General features: G+C 44.9%; 1 protein-coding gene across 6 annotated transcripts in view; it reads right to left on the reverse strand.

Annotated features, from left to right (window-relative positions):
* ARAP3 (ArfGAP with RhoGAP domain, ankyrin repeat and PH domain 3) overlaps positions 1-16,330 on the reverse strand; it is a 273,051-nt gene that overhangs the window by 85,153 nt on the left and 171,568 nt on the right. For all 6 annotated transcript variants that reach the window (XM_073621033.1, XM_073621032.1, XM_073621034.1 and 3 more), the window contains 3 exons: positions 14,099-14,298; positions 4,830-4,915; positions 3,337-3,519 (listed from right to left, as the gene is read on the reverse strand). In XM_073621033.1, coding sequence (XP_073477134.1) covers positions 3,337-3,519; positions 4,830-4,915; positions 14,099-14,298 — 469 coding nt within the window. The remainder of the gene's footprint in view (positions 1-3,336; positions 3,520-4,829; positions 4,916-14,098; positions 14,299-16,330) is intronic.

The following is a 16,330-nucleotide window of genomic DNA, read 5'->3' on the forward strand; positions in this document are numbered from 1 at the left end:
GTTCAGTTTTCCCCCCTCCACCTCGGAAATCATCTGGGACACATCACAGGTCCCAGATGATTGCCTGGCCAGTCACAGTGTGCAGTGCAGCTCGTGCATGCGCAGTGCGTGCTCGGCTGTGAAGCCACAGCCGGGCGCCCACAGTGCCAATGCCGGCGCCGCAGAGAAGAGGGGGAGAGGAGCGGGGCTTCGTTTGCCCGCATCGCTGGACTGTGGCTGATTATTAAAAGTCAGCAGCTACACTTTTTGTAGCTGCTGACTGTTATATGGGTGGAACTTCGCTTTAAAGCTCTATTATGCAAAGAAGAAGCTAGATCTGAACATGATCCAGAAATGCCACCGTCTTCTCTGGCCAAAGTTCATTTAAAATAGTCTGCTGTAAAGACAAAAAACTGTTCTGTTGTAAGACAAATCAAAATTTGACATTCTTTTTGGCAACCAAAGGCGCCGCGTCTCTTGGACTAAAGAGGAGAGGGACCTTCAGGCTTGTTTTAGCGCTCAGTTCAAAAGCCTGCATCTCTGATGGTATGGGGGTGCATTAGAGTGTATGGAATGGGCAACTTGCACATCTGAAAGGCACCATTAATGCTAATGCCGCGTACACACGGTCGGACTTTTCGTCTACAAAAGTCCGACAGCCTGTCCGACAGACTTCCGACGTACCTTCGGCGGACTTGCGGCAGACTTTCTTACGAACGGACTTGCCTACACACGACCACACAAAAGTCCGACGGATTCGTACGTGATGACGTACACCGGACTAAAATAAGGAAGTTCATAGCCAGTAGCCAATAGCTGCCCTAGCATGGGTTTTTGTCCGTCGGACTAGCACACAGACGAGCGGATTTCGGGGTCCGTCGTACTTACGACGTAAAGATTTGAAGCATGTTTCAAATCTAAAGTCCGTCGGATTTGAGGCTAAAAAAGTCCGTTGAAAGTCCGGAGAAGCCCACACACGATCGGATTACCAGCCAGCTTTAGTCCGTCAGCGTCCGTTGGACTTTTGTAGACGAAAAGTCCGACCGTGTGTACGCGGCATAAGTAGCATATGCTCCCAACCTTTTTCAGGGAAGGCATTACATATTTCAGCAGGACCATGCTAAACCATATTCTGCATCTACGACAACAGCATGGCTTTGTAGTAGCAGAATCCTGCTGCTTAATTGGCCTGCCTGCAGTCCAGACATTTTACCAACTGAAAATATTTGGCGAATCTGGAAATGAAAAATATGATAAAGAAGACCCAGGACTGTCGAGCAGTTAGAATCCTATATTGGGCAAGAATGGGATGACATTCCTGTCCCAAAACTCCAGCAACTGGTATCCTCAGTTCCCAAACATTTGCAGAGTGTTGTTAAAAGAAGAGGGGATGCTACAGTGGGGACGGAAAGTATTCAGACCCCCTTAAATTTTTCACTCTTTGTTATATTGCAGCCATTTGCTAAAAGTTAATTTTTTTTCCTCATTAATGTACACACAGCACCCCATATTGACAGAAAAATACAGAATTGTTGAAATTTTTGCAGATTTATTAAAAAAGAAAAACTGAAATATCACATGGTCCTAAGTATTCAGACCCTTTGCTGTGACACTCATATATTTAACTCGGGTGCTGTCCATTTCTTCTGATCATCCTTGAGATGGTTCTACACCTTCATTTGAGTCCAGCTGTGTTTGATTATACTGATTGGACTTGATTAGGAAAGCCACACACCCGTCTATATAAGACCTTACAGTTCACAGTGCATGTCAGAGCAAATGAGAATCATGAGGTCAAAGGAACTGCCTGGAGAGACAGAGACAGAACTGTGGCAAGGCACAGATCTGGCCAAGGTTACAAAAAAATTTCTGCTGCACTTAAGGTTCCTAAGAGCACAGTGGCCTCCATAATCCTTAAATGGAAGACGTTTGGGACGACCAGAACCCTTCCTAGAGCTGGCCGTCCGGCCAAACTGAGCTATTGGGGGAGAAGAGCCTTGGTGAGAGAGGTAAAGAAGAACCCAAAGATCACTGTGGCTGAGCTCCAGAGATGCAGTCGGGAGATGGGAGAAAGTTGTAGAAAGTCAACTATCACTGCAGCCCTCCACCAGTCAGGGCTTTATGGCAGAGTGGCCCGACGGAAGCCTCTCCTCAGTACAAGACACATGAAAGCCCGCATGAAGTTTGCTAAAAAAACACCTGAAGGACTCCAAGATGGTGAGAAATAAGATTCTCTGGTCTGATGAGACCAAGATAGAACTTTTTGGTCTTAATTCTAAGTGGTATGTGTGGAGAAAACAGTCCCAACAGTGAAGCATGGTGGTGGCAGCATCATGCTGTGGGGGTGTTTTTCAGCTGCAGGGACAGGAATACTGGTTGCAATCGAGGGAAAGATGAATGCGGTCAAGTACAGGGATATCCTGGACGAAAACCTTCTCCAGTGTGCTCAGGACCTCAGACTGGGCTGAAGGTTTACCTTCCAATAAGAGAATGACCCTAAGCACACAGCTAAAATAACGAAGCATCTCTGGAGAGACCTAAAAATGGCTGTCCACCAACATTTACCATCCAACTTGACAGAACTGGAGAGGATCTGCAAGGAGAAATGGCAGAGGACCCCAAATCCAGGTGTGAAAAACTTGTTGCATCTTTCCCAAAAAGACTCATGGCTGTATTAGATCAAAAGGGTGCTTCTACTAAATACTGAGTAAAGGGTCAGAATACTTAGGACCATGTGATATTTCAGTTTTTCTTTTTCAATAAACCTGCAAAAATGTCAACCATTCTGTGCTTTTCTGTCAATATGGGGTGCTGTGTGTACATTAGTGAGGAAAAAAATGAATTTAAATGATTTTAGCAAATGGCTGCAATATAACAAAGAGTGAAAAATTTAAGGGGGTCTGAATACTTTCCGTCCCCACTGTACATAGTGCTAAACATGGCCCTGTCCCAACTTTTTTAAGATGCATTGCTGCCATCAAATTGAAAATTACCTTTTATTTTTCTTCAAATGGTCCATTTTCTTAATTTAAATATTTGATGTTTTTTCTATTTTCTATTGTGAATAAAATTTGGGTTTATGAGATTTGCAAGTCATTGCGTTCTCTTTTATGTAGATTTTACACAGTGCCCCAACTTTTTTGGAGTTGGACTAGGATTTTGTCTCCTATACAACGTACATTTACACAGTAAGTGTATGATTTTCAAACTTTGTTACCTTTGTTCACCTTTAATATATCATAAGCTAAGAATTTAAAAATTGCATTTTCTAGTTGCTTTTCATACATACTAATAATAATTGCACAGAAATGATTAGTCTTTCCATCATTAACGCTTGACATTTACGGTGTATCCTACCTTGAGGATTTCCTCTTGTGTGCTGTAGTTGGGGTGTGGACCTCTATATTTCCCATCTCTGTACTTGTGTGCTATAAAGTCTCGTCTTTGTTCAGTACTGTCTTCTGGATAGAGAATTTCCGATGATGGCAGCCGTGCAGCCCAGAACCGGTTTGCTCGATCATTACCCAGGATAATAAATAACTGCAAGTGTTAATATAATTTTCAGTTACAATTATTTCCTGTTCACTATTGCTTCCACTGTGATGATTCATCAACAGGACTGTCAGGTGCATATTAGCAGTGTTTCCCTCCTGCAAAGCCCAAACAGGAGCAATCATATGACCCTGTGTCCTAATTATGACTGAAAGTTGACTGGAATACATTAGGACATAGCCAGAACACTAATGTCAGGCCATGTTTTGATGTCCACATTTTGTCTGAAGCTGTTCTTAGACATAATAAAACAATTATACATGCTTACACAGTGGATTTGTGTCAAGTTCCTCTTCAACACAGAGCTGGTGGTTAGCACTTCCACCTAAATCCCAACAACAGCGCTACCTGCCTGGAGTTTGCATGTTTTCCCTGTGCCTGCATAGGTTTCCTCCGGGTACTCCAGTTTCTTCCCACACAAAACACGCTGGTAGGTTAATATTAATTGGCTCCTGTCTAAATTTGCCCTAGTATGTGTGTGCATTAATGTGAGTTAGGGACCTTAGATTGTATGCTCATTGAGGGCAAGGAATGATGTGAATGTACAATATATATATGTGTGCGCTGCGTAAATTGTTGGTGCTATATAAGTACCTTTAATAAATAAATAGTAACATACGTTCTTCTCCATAAACACTTATTTAGGACTGTTGTGCAGTGTCACATAGACACTAGATTGTTACTGAGAACCAAGACTACCTGTATCTCAAGACTAAAAGCTAATGTGTATAGGCACCTTTATAAAAAACCTTCATTGAAGACGTTCATTTTTTATTCCTGATGATGTAATGTTTCTTCTTTCCACTGCGACCAAGGACACAGGTACAAGCACTTTAAGTTTCAATATATTTCAGTCACTTCCAAAGAGAGTACATTCCTCTTTATCATGTGCTACTGGTTTTAACAGCCTGTCAGTAATGCAACAGACAATGGTTGAACTTGGTGGTGCCTGCAGATGGAGCTGTGATTGCTTTCATCTGGCGATAGCACTTGGTTAGGACCCAAAATTACTTCTGATGTTTATTGTTCTCCCCTGATATGACAGTGCTAGCCACTCTCCTCCCCTCTCTGTTCCTCCTATTTTTAAATACACTTGTAAAATCAGCAGAGTCGTCATACAACAGTTCTATGCAGACATCTGAGTGATCTTGCTTGCATGAATGACTACCTCCTCAGTTTTATGGACAAGGTAAAATTGGTACAGACAGACAATATAGGAATATTAGAGATGATCAACAATGCATCACTATTTAACAGTAGTGAATATGATTGTATCTGCAGACTGAGTTGAGTCATACCTGTACAATTTCATTGCTCCAGATGCTTGTGTCTAGTTTCAGACTCTGCACTTTAGAGACGTTGGTTCCCAGGCTTCTGTGTTGACCTGTAAATTAAAGACAAGTATGTTAGTGAAATTGTTCAGCTTTCCAAACAAAATAAACTTCAACTATCTTGCAACTATGGCAACAGTGTGCAGTTTGTAGTCAGGAATTCCTAGAATCCTAATAACCTCATCTGGCAATTGGTTCACTTCTCTAAGAAATCAGAGTGAAGCTTGAATCAAACTACAGACAGCTTGTAGCATGAAATATACATTTGATGGACAATTTATTAAGGACACTATGCTAATGGGTAGGGTCTCTGATTGCTTTAAAAGTATGTAGGCAGCTGTAATGCAGGGCAGCCTAGCTGGCTGCAAGATGTAGTGGATTAGCAAGTGTATATACTGTACTCACTTTCCAGCCTATTTGATATGTTTATGTTCCTATGGAGTCCTGCATCAGCAATCCTGGTCGGATAAAAGACTCCCCGTTGCAAAATAATAAAACCGGTGTCTTCTCTGTGAGGGCAGGACAAGCGGATCAGATGCCTATATCCATTTGCTGAAGGAATACCGTTGTTACAGGGTAACGTGTGTGAATAGCAGCCTCTACAGATATGCATTGTGTACTTGGGTTTATACTGTATTAGTCAGTGGAAAGTGCCTATAGTGCTGACGAATACAATTACCGCTTACATCAGAAGTGACTGTGCTGTGTATCTGTGCCTTCATGCTTGGAGTGAAACTACGTGCCTTACTGCTGTAAATACTCTTTCTAATACTGTCTCTCCGGTAATAAACGTTGCCTGGTTTATAAAGTCAGTACGTGTGATTCCCTCTGTGAAAACGCTACACTATACCCCCGCTTACAAGCAGCTTTAAAGTGTTAATTAACCGAGGACCCTGCATTCAGATATGGATGCCACTCCAGCTATATTACATGCAGCAATGGCAGGGGAGCAGCTCTTACAGGCCCTCTCTGCCACACAGGAATCAGCTCTCCCTGAGATTGAGGTGGAGGAGGGTGGGGGGTGAAGAGGCAGCACAACCCACCCTGGCAGACATCCTCAGAGCAGTACATAATTGCACAGCCTCTGTGCATACTTTGCAGGAGCAATTTGGTAGCATGAAGGAGGAACTGCAGTGTTTATCCTCGTGACACATCACACGAAGCACCTCCATGGTTAACAGAGGACAGAATTAAAATTAGAATTGGGAAACTTAACATTAATAAATCACCGGGACCAGATGGCTTGCACCCGAGGGTACTTAGGGAACTCAGTCAAGTAATTGCCAGACCATTGTTCCTAATTTTTACTGACAGTCTACTGACTGGAATGGTACCAGCTGATGGGAGAAAAGCCAATGTAGCACCAATATTTAAAAAGGGCCCACAATACATCCCTGGGAATCACAGACCAGTTAGCCTAACATCAATGGTATGTAAACTCTTGGAGGGAATGATAAGGGACTATATACAAGATTTTAGTAATGAGAACGGTATCATTAGCAGTAATCAGCATGGATTCATGAAGAATCGTTCTTGCCAAACCAATCTACTAACCTTCTATGAGGAGGTGAGTTGCCATCTAGATAAAGAAAGGCCCGTAGATGTGGTGTATCTGGATTTTGCAAAAGCATTTGACACAGTTCCCCATAAACGTTTACTGTACAAAATAAAGTCCGTCGGCATGGACCATAGGGTGAGTGCATGGATTGAAAACTGGCTACAAGGGCGAGTTCAGAGGGTGGTGATAAATGGGGAGTACTCGGAATGGTTAGGGCTGGGTAGTGGGGTCCCCCAGGGTTCTGTGCTGGGACCAATCCTATTTAATTTGTTCATAAACGACCTGGAGGATGGGGTAAACAGTTCAATCGCTGTATTTGCGGACAATACTAAGCTAAGCAGGGCAATAACTTCTCTGCAGGATGTGGAAACCTTGCAAAAAGATCTGAACAATTTAATGGGGTGGGCAACTACATGGCAAATGAGGTTCAATGTAGAAAAATGTAAAATAATGCATTTGGGTGGCAAAAATATGAATGCAATCTATACACTGGGGGGAGAACCTCTGGGGGAATCTAGGATGGAAAAGGACCTGGGGGTCCTAGTAGATGATAGGCTCAGCAATGACATGCAATGCCAAGCTGCTGCTAACAAAGCAAACAGAATATTGGCATCCATTAACCACTTGCTTACTGGGCACTTAAACCCCCCTCCTATCCAGACCAATTTTCAGCTTTCAGCGCTGAAGCACTTTGAATGACAATTGCTCGGTCATACAACACTGTAGCCAAATGAAATTTTCATCATTTTTTCACCACAAATAGAGCTTTCTTTTGGTGGTATTTGATCACCTCTGCAGTTTTTACTTTTTGTTAAAAAAATGTAAAAAACTGAATTTTTAAAAATATATATTTTTTATTTTTTTATATTTTGTTATAAAAAATTTAAAACGGGTCATTTTTCTCCTTCATTGATGTACGCTGATGAGGCGGCAGTGATGGGCACTGATGGGCGGCAGTGATGGGCACTTATGGGTGAACAGTGATGGGCAGCACTGCCAGGTGGCACTGATTGGCACTACAGGTGGGCATTGATAGGTGGCACTTGTGGGCATTGATAGGTGGCACTTGTGGGCACTGTTAGGTGGCACTGTGGGCACTGTTAGGTAGCACTGTGGGCACTGTTAGGTGGCACTATTTGGTGGCACTGATGAGGCAGATGTGCCTCTTCCACTTGGGGAGGATGTCCCTTACATCAGAGCCGGTGAACGGCTTTTTTTTCTACTCACGCTGTCAGCGTGAGTAGAGAAAAACAACGATTACCGATCTTTTGTTTACATCATGTGATCAGCTGTCATTGGCTGACAGCTGATCACATGATAAGGGGCCGAGACCGGCCCCTTACTTGGATCGGTGATCAGCTGAGTCTCAGTGACTCAGTGATCACAGTGTGCTCGTCGCGCGCCCTGCAGGGAGTTCAGATCCGCGCTGTGGCCGTCATTCGGCCATAGCGCGGATGTGTAGTGGTTAAAAAGGGGATCAACTCCAGAGATAAAACGATAATTCTCCTGCTCTACTAGACTCTGGTATGGCCGCACCTAGAGTATGCTGTCCAGTTCTAGGCACCAGTGCTCAGTTCTAGGCACCAGTGCTCAGGAAGGATGTACTGGAAATGGAGCGAGTACAAAGAAGGGCAACAAAGCTAATAAAGGGTCTGGAGGATATTAGTTATGAGGAAAGGTTGCGAGCACTGAACTTATTCTCTCTGGAGAAGTGACGCTTGAGAGGGGATATGATTTCTATATATAGAAATACCATAATGGTGACCCCACAATAGGGTTAAAACTTTTTTGCAGAAGGGAGTTTAACAAGACTTGTGGCCACTCATTAAAATTAGAAGAAAAGAGGTTTAACCTTAAACTACGTAAAGGGTACTTTACTGTAGGAGTGGCAAGGATGTGGAATTCCCTTCCACAGGCGGTGGTCTCAGCGGGGGGCATTGATAGTTTCAAGACACTATTAGATAAGCACCTGAACGACCACAACATACAGGGATATACAATGTAATACTGACATATAATTACACACATAGGTTGGACTTGATGGACTTGTGTCTTTTTTCAACCTCACCTACTATGTAACTATGTAACTGGGCTTTATCCACCATGACATACAAAAGGTTAGAAAGTGCACCAATGCTGTAGAAGGTCGCATCAGCGACATAGATGACAAACTGCCCCCCCTAATCAGAGATACTCAGATCACAACGGGACTTACAAAGGCAAAGGAGCTTAAGTCTGATGATAATGAGAACAGTCTGAGGAGGAACAAGGTGCGAATAGTGGGGCTCCCGGAGAAGACGGAGGGCAGGGACCCCACAGAATCTGTGGAAAAATGGCTGCTCGAGGTCTTTGGGAATGATGTGTTCACCTCATTGTACTTGGTAGAGCGGGCACACAGAGTGCCACCCAGACCTCTCCCACCAGGCCATCCGCCTCGTACCCTTCCAGCCAGACTCCTTAATTATAAAGACAAGGAAATTATACTTCGCCAAGCAAGGGAATGGCGCAACATACAATTTAACGGTGCACGCATCTCTTTTTACCCTGACTACTGTGTGGAAGTACAGCGCCGCAGAGCGAGATTTGCAAATGTTAAAAAGAGGATTCAACAACTCCAAGCTCCATACGCCATGCTGTTCCTAGCACGACTCCACATCACAGTTAGAGGCCAAGCACACTTTTTTCAATCTGCGGTTGATGCATCTGCATGGATTGATGCCAAAGAAAATGTTATCCACCAGACCAGGAGGGCTTTCTTCAGGACACAGACAGTTCGGCTGGGAGACAAAACGGTTTTCTCCTCCCAGCGTTGTGAGCAATGTGAATTTTCCAAAATTCAAAGTTTACCAGGAAAGAACTAGTTGATTCCCTTTGAGTTGTGCCAGTTCTGCTGCTCGAAGCAACCCTATGTTCTCAGTTTGTTTACTTTCAGTTATCAACTGACCGATTGAGTTTCCTCAGTCACACAGTGATGGAGACTCTACTGTTCTTAGTTCACTATTTTTCTTCACAGTTCAACTAAGCTGCTGGTATGATTCCAGAACTATTGACCTCACTTCCAGCCACCGCGCATTCACTGTAAAATTATGCATTGACACTTACCCAGTGCCCTGTGACCGACATGCCGGTATATTATACTCGGCTGTGCAGAAATATGTATTACACCGGACAAGAAGGCCTGGGGCTCCTTACACACTATCGCAGATACTTTATTGCTTCTAGATGAATACTGTCCTGGAATTTTAGGAGTCTCCAGGACCTCCTCAAACGTATGATGGTGTTCACCATCCTCAGAAAGATCGGCTATTTATGCCTTTTAGGAAACCCATTTGGTTCCAGAGATGGTATCTTGTGTTAACTTTTCATGGGTGGGATGGGCGTACCATTCCACACACACCTCCTACTCAAGGGGGGTGAGTGCACTGGTACACCGATCAGTGGATTTCCAGGTGTATGACAAACTCATTGACTCTGAGGGGAAGTATGTGATCCTGCTATGTAAGGGGCTGCTTTATATGTCTCACCCCCTTTTAACTTTTTGAGGCATTGAGAACCCTCCTGGCATTTCAGCAAAGCAACCCTGACCTACCTTTGATTGCTGTAGGTGACCTTAATTGCTATATGGACTCTGTCCTGGATAAACATCCCCCTCCGGTGACTGGCCGCACAATTGCCCGAACGGCACTGCGGAAATTCACGGAGGATGTGGGGTGGATAGACCCTTGGCAGGGTCACAACCCACAGCAGAAACAATTCTCCTGTTTTTCTAAGACGCATCTCTCCCTCTCTAGGATAGATCTCTGCCTATGCACACCCCAAACGTCCGGCTTCCTACATGACATCAAATACCTAGTCAGGGGTATCTCCGATAATTCTCCCCTATTGGTCTATCTGATTTCTAAACCTGACATGACCCTGCCGAGGGCCCCTTGGAAACTCAATGCCTTTTGGTTAAACCTATTTCCCTCCCATGATGGCATAACCGATGCAATTGCGGAGTTTTGGCTACATCATGCGGATCACCCTAATCTGAATATAGCTTGGGATGCCTTTAAAGCATTCCTGAGAGGTATCCTTATTGGTGGTTCATTGATAGCCCTAGTGATTCTAATAGGGAGGCCTGGCTGCCCACGCAGGAGGCGGTTGATCGTATTACCAGTTCAGCAGCTATTAGAAAGAGATTTTTCAATAGACTTGCTTTTTACGAAGAGAGGGAACAGGCAGGCCATCTACTTGCAAAAATTGTGAAGTTTTCCCACACCTCCCCCTCTATTGGTGCTCTATGCACCAAACAGGGAAGGATGGTGAACACTCCTACCCAAATCATGCAGGAGCTGGTGGAATATTACTCAGATCTCTACTAGTCTCGTGTGGGCTACTCGGAAGTGGAATTGCAGACCTACCTATGGGCTGTTGAGCTGCCCCGCCTCTCCGCATCCCAAAAAGCACTTCTGGACACCCCCATTAGAATAGAGGAATTGCAAGAGGCGATTAGTCTCTCCCCTAATTCCAAGGCCCTGGGGTGACGATGGCCTCCCGACAGAAATGTATAAACAATATGGAGGACCCATTCTACCCCATCTCCTTAGAGTACTTAATTCAGCCAGGGAATGTCAGTGTCTGCCAGTATCTATGACTAGAGCCAATATTGTGCTTATACTGAAACCAGGTAAGGACCCGCTGGATCCGGGTTCGTATAGACCTTTTACAAAGTGATATTAAAGTCCTAGCCAAAGTCCTAGCCTTGAGACTCAATAAGGTTATCTCCTACATCATTCACCTGGACCAGTCTGGTTTCATCCCCCAAAAATCAACTGCCATAAATCTCTGCAGGCTTTTTCTTAACTTGCAAGCCCAACCAGATAATGTGGGAGACAGGGCACTGCTGTCATTGGATGCCCATAAGGCTTTTGACAGAGTGACAATACCTCTGGACAGTTATGGGCAACTTCGGATTTGGGGACACGTTTTTGTCCTGGGTTTATGACTCCCTACAGGCAGTTATTAGAGAAGCAGGCAACATCTCCATACCCTTCCATCTCCACAGGGGTACCTGACAGTGCTGCCTATTGTCCTCATTACTATTTGCCATCGCAATAGAGCCTATGGCTGCCTTGATTAAGTCTAATCCATCAATCAGTGGTTTTAAATACGGGGGACTTAATATGGAGTGATTAACTGGACTAAATCCTCATAAATGCTAATAGATGCAGGACCTGAAAGGGTCCTGCACTACACAAAGTGCCAGTGACCTCAAGCTTTATATATCTGGGGGTATACGTCACCCCTGAGACACGAGATTATATTCCACTCAATTTATCACCCCTGCTAGGTCGCATTCGGGATAGAATCAAAGTTTGGTCAAAGTTTGGTTGAGACTAAAAATGTCCCTGGTACGTAAAGTAAACCTCATAAAAATGGTCTTCATGCCACATCTTCTCTATATTCTACATAATACCTCAATAGTGGTCCCCCTTACAATATTTCATATTATCAACTCCATCTTTAGGTCCTTCCTATGGCATGACAAACCCCCAAGAGTTAAGCTGGAACAATTGCAGAAACCCAAAGATGCGGGAGGCCTGGCCCTACCTAATCCATGGATTTACTACGTAGCAGCCCAACTACAGCATATTGCTTGGACCATGTCTCCGCCGCAAGGGGAGGTGGGGGGAAACTCCGAAACAGAACCTATCAAGGCCCTTATGTGCCAAGTAACGGGGGTTAATGACATAGCAGAGGGATTGGAGGCCTTGGCCTATGCGAAATCCAATAAGAAGTTCCCCATATTTGCTCTACTCCAAAAGATATGGAACAAAGCCAGACACTTACAGACCATCGAAGGCTTTACCAAATACAGCCCAATTTGGGACAATGGTTACTATCTGGAACAGCAATCCTTGACATGTGGGGCTCGGTGGAGGAAACACGGAGTCACGCACCTGAACCACATTTTTGTGGTGGGCAAATTGAGCTCTTTTTCCGACATGCGGGAGCGATTTTGACTCCCACAGACTATGTACTTCTACCATATGCAGCTGCAACATGCTGTTAGGGCTCAAACCAGTGAGTCTCCGTGGGTGTTATCCCCAACCCCCCATATTCCACTACATGGAGGAGGTGTCCTGTTTCAAAGGCTTTATTTCTAGCTGTTATTCAATGTTATTGTCCGTATTCCTGGCGGGATTCCCTTTGGGGGTGGTGAACAAGTAGGAGAATGACGTGGGCACTTTTGAGGAAGATCAGTGGAAAGAGGTCCTCCAGGCTGTCCAAATGTCATCCCTCAGCGTAACGCCTATCCCAGTTGTACATCGTCTTGTGGGTGCATTGTAGGCTGTTTAGAATGGGGGCGAGACCAATCTCCGACTGCCCTCGGTGCGCTAGAGATCATGGAGACTTGATCCATATGCTGTGGTATTGCCCCAAGCTTCATCTATACTGGACAGGGGTCCTGAACACTATTAACAATGCCTTTTCAGTTAATATCCCGACAGATCCCAGACCATGCATACTGGGTATACTGGGCAACCTCCCCCTTGAGGATAACTCTAAACCACCTATTGCAAGAGCCCTTTTCCAGGCTCGCCTGCTTATCCTTCGGCGATGAAAGGCAGTTGACCCTCCCACGCTCAAGGAATGGATTAACCGGGTGGGTGATACTTTACGGCTGGAGAGGTTTATCTTCCAGCATAGAGGACGCTCTGGTAAATTCGATACATTGTGGTCACCCTGGCTGGATACCCCGGGACTCTCCCCAGTGGATCTCACACAGACTATTAATCTAAACTATTTGCTTAAGGTTTAAAATCTGTAATGTTGCTTAATGTTAGACAGCGCAGTGGGCCCTGTAGGGTAGTTTGTTGAAGGTGCATAATGAAGATACCATGTTGAGTGCTGGTGTAAAGTGATGATAAGTATACCAATTGTACACTGTAACTTGTTGAATCTGGAATCTATGCCAAGTTTGTAAACTGAGCAGAGTAAACACAGTTTACTCTGCTCATTTATCACAGGACCCAGGAGCGATCTCGCTCACTGTGTCCAATTTCTGACAGTTCCCCCCCGCAACCGGTGTGGGGGCGGAGGGGAGCCAGCTGCGGGGGACGAGGGAGGGCAGAGGAGGAGGACAGGAGGAGCAGAGGAGAATGGGGGGGGGGGCAGAGAAGGACACGGAGGGGGGCTGGAGGAGCACACAGGAAACAGCTGGGAACGATCGGTGCAGTGGGAGGGACAGCTGTGAACACAGATCTCTCTGTATAGCTTTTTAGCTGACAGCCGGAGGGAGAGAAGGAGAAGCGTCTGTCAACTAAAAATTTATACAAAGGAGATCGGTGTTCACAGCTGTTCCCCGACACACCCATCATTCCCGGGTGATCGTGAGGTGCTTTCGGGTGTGCGGGAGCCGCTGCAGAAATGCGGGAGACTCCCGCACCTCGCGGGAGACTTGGGATGTCTGCTAGAATGTAGTCCTATGTCTGGGAGCGGGCACACACAAATGCCCCCCGGGATTGACACAGGACAGGGGGCACCTAGTAAAGGAGACTGCCGGAAGTTGATAAGAAGCAGACAAAAAATACTGTAAAGACACAGCTTCACAACAACAGCTTATTGCTTAGACATATTTATATGGAACATATACTATATGTAAAATATATCTAAGAATACATAACAGACCCACCTGCACACTGCTTGCATATGATTACACACAGGTTAATGGAGGCCCAGTCTGGGTTGCAGGTTCGGCAGTCTGCACATGACTTGTTGGCTTTGTTTGACCAGATCTTCTCAGCAACCTCATAGTCTGACAGGGACTCAGATATACACTCCAACAGAGCTTCCATCCATTCCTTCTTCTCCCTCTCTGACTCTGCAGTGAAACTGGGAAGCAATGGCGTTTGTGAGAAAAAATCTTATATAAAAATAATAATATACATTTTAAGACCCAAGCAACCAGTATGCCCATGCCAGACCATTTTTTTTTTAAGTTTTAGATACAGTGCCAAAAGAATAGAACCCCTGATTGGTTTTTATTGCCGTCTAGGGCTTCATTAGAGAAATTTCCTCTCACTTACTGCCCTGTGACAAAATTTTCAATGGCAGAAAATGAGGGAAAATCTCTGACAGTAATGGCAACCTTTATTTCCAGATTTTTCTCTCACTCCTTTTTTGATGATACTGTTTTCACTGGGGCAGTAAATGAGAGGAAATCTCTCTAAATGGGCCCCAAATACAAGATTCTCTCCCTCTCTATCCACGAAAAAATAAAAAACTGGACACACACTTTAAAGCATATCTTAACCCAGGAACAATAAAATGATATACTGCAGCTTCCCAGTCCCCAGATGTGGTGACATTTGTTTTTTTCAAGCTAATTACATTTTTGGCAAGTACAGAAAAAAAAAACTAGGTGCCTCTGCTGTTGAAACATTGACATTTTTTTTACCTCCTTGTGTTTGAAGCAGGGTATACACAGACTGAAAATTGTCTGCTTCAGCAGGAACTGGCTGACTTTTGGTCGGTGTGAATCGCTGACTGTTCAGCAGAAACAAGTTTAACAACTGGCTTCTGTCAAATGATCATGCTGGAAAACCAGCATTCGATCAGCGCTTTCAGCCAATTCAAGCACTTTTCAGACCCCCTGTCAGAATACAATAGCTCAGCGGGAGAGATCCCTGCATCACACATTTTGAGCAATTGTTCATGCTTAGATAGTTGAGGTAGGAGCAAGGAGTTAAAAACAGCAACGATTTAAACATGTGTATAAGTTATACATTGAATTAGTGGCTGCTACTTTCAAATTCTGCTGTATTTGATGCAGACATACAGAAGGGGTTTTTCCACTGTGCCCATAGACACAAGATAACAGTCAAAATTAGCAAGATGATGTGCTAATGATTATGAGGAAACTGCAGACTGGTTGAGGAGACTATCAATGGCACATGTTTAAATCGTTGCTGTTTTTAACTCCTTGCGTGACCAATCATGTTTAAGGAAGTACTGGTTTGAAAGGATGGCCCGAGAACAGTTGGATCTTAGGAAAGCAAAAGTATAAAAATAAGAGACACACGAGATGAGGGATAAGCCTTAATACCTGAAAAGCAAGACACAGTGGGGTTGATTCACTAAAACTGGAGAGTGCAAAAACTGGTGCCACTGTACATGGCAGCCAATCAGCTTCTAACTTCATCTTGTTCAATTAAGCTTTGGCAAAAAAAAAAACAAAACAAAAAAAAAAAACTGGAAGCTGACTGGTTTCTATACAGAGCTGCACCAGATTTTGCACTCTCCAGTTTTAGTAAATCAACCCCGTTTTTTTTTTTTTTTTTAACTAATGGACTAAAATAAGGACTAAAGTAAGGAAGTTGATAGCCGGTAGCCAATAGATGCCCTAGCGTGGGTTTTCGTCCGTCAGACTAGCATACAGACGAGCGGATTTTTCGACCGGACTCGAGTCCGTCGGACAAATTTGAAACATGTTCCAAATCTAAAGTCCGTCAGATTTTTAACCGAAAAAGTCCGCTGCAGGTCCGATGGAGCCCACACACGGTTGGATTGATTCGGTCCGTCGGACCAGTCCGGTCGAAAAGTCTGCCCGTGTGTACACGGCATCAGGGCCGGTCCCAGGCGGGTGCACGGGGTGCAGTGCACCCAGGCGCCAGAGAGGTGGGGGCGCTGAAGCGCCAGAGTGCTCCCCTCCCTCCTCCTCCTCCCCTCCGTGTCCAGAAATAGCTCTGTCCGCAGCAACTCACCGCCGCGGAGCGGCCGCGCCGGCGCCGCTGTGCTTTACATTGCTAGAGTGAGCCTGTCCCTCCTCCCTCCTCCTCCTGTCAGAGGAGAGCAGCCGCCGGAGATCGGAGCGGCTGGTGGTCTCTGTGTTGAGAGAGACCAGCCGCGCAGTGACTTCGCTGGG

The sequence above is a fragment of the Aquarana catesbeiana genome, linkage group LG03, assembly GCF_042186555.1.
Source record: "Aquarana catesbeiana isolate 2022-GZ linkage group LG03, ASM4218655v1, whole genome shotgun sequence".
In the NCBI taxonomy this organism is placed as follows: Eukaryota; Metazoa; Chordata; class Amphibia; order Anura; family Ranidae; genus Aquarana; species Aquarana catesbeiana.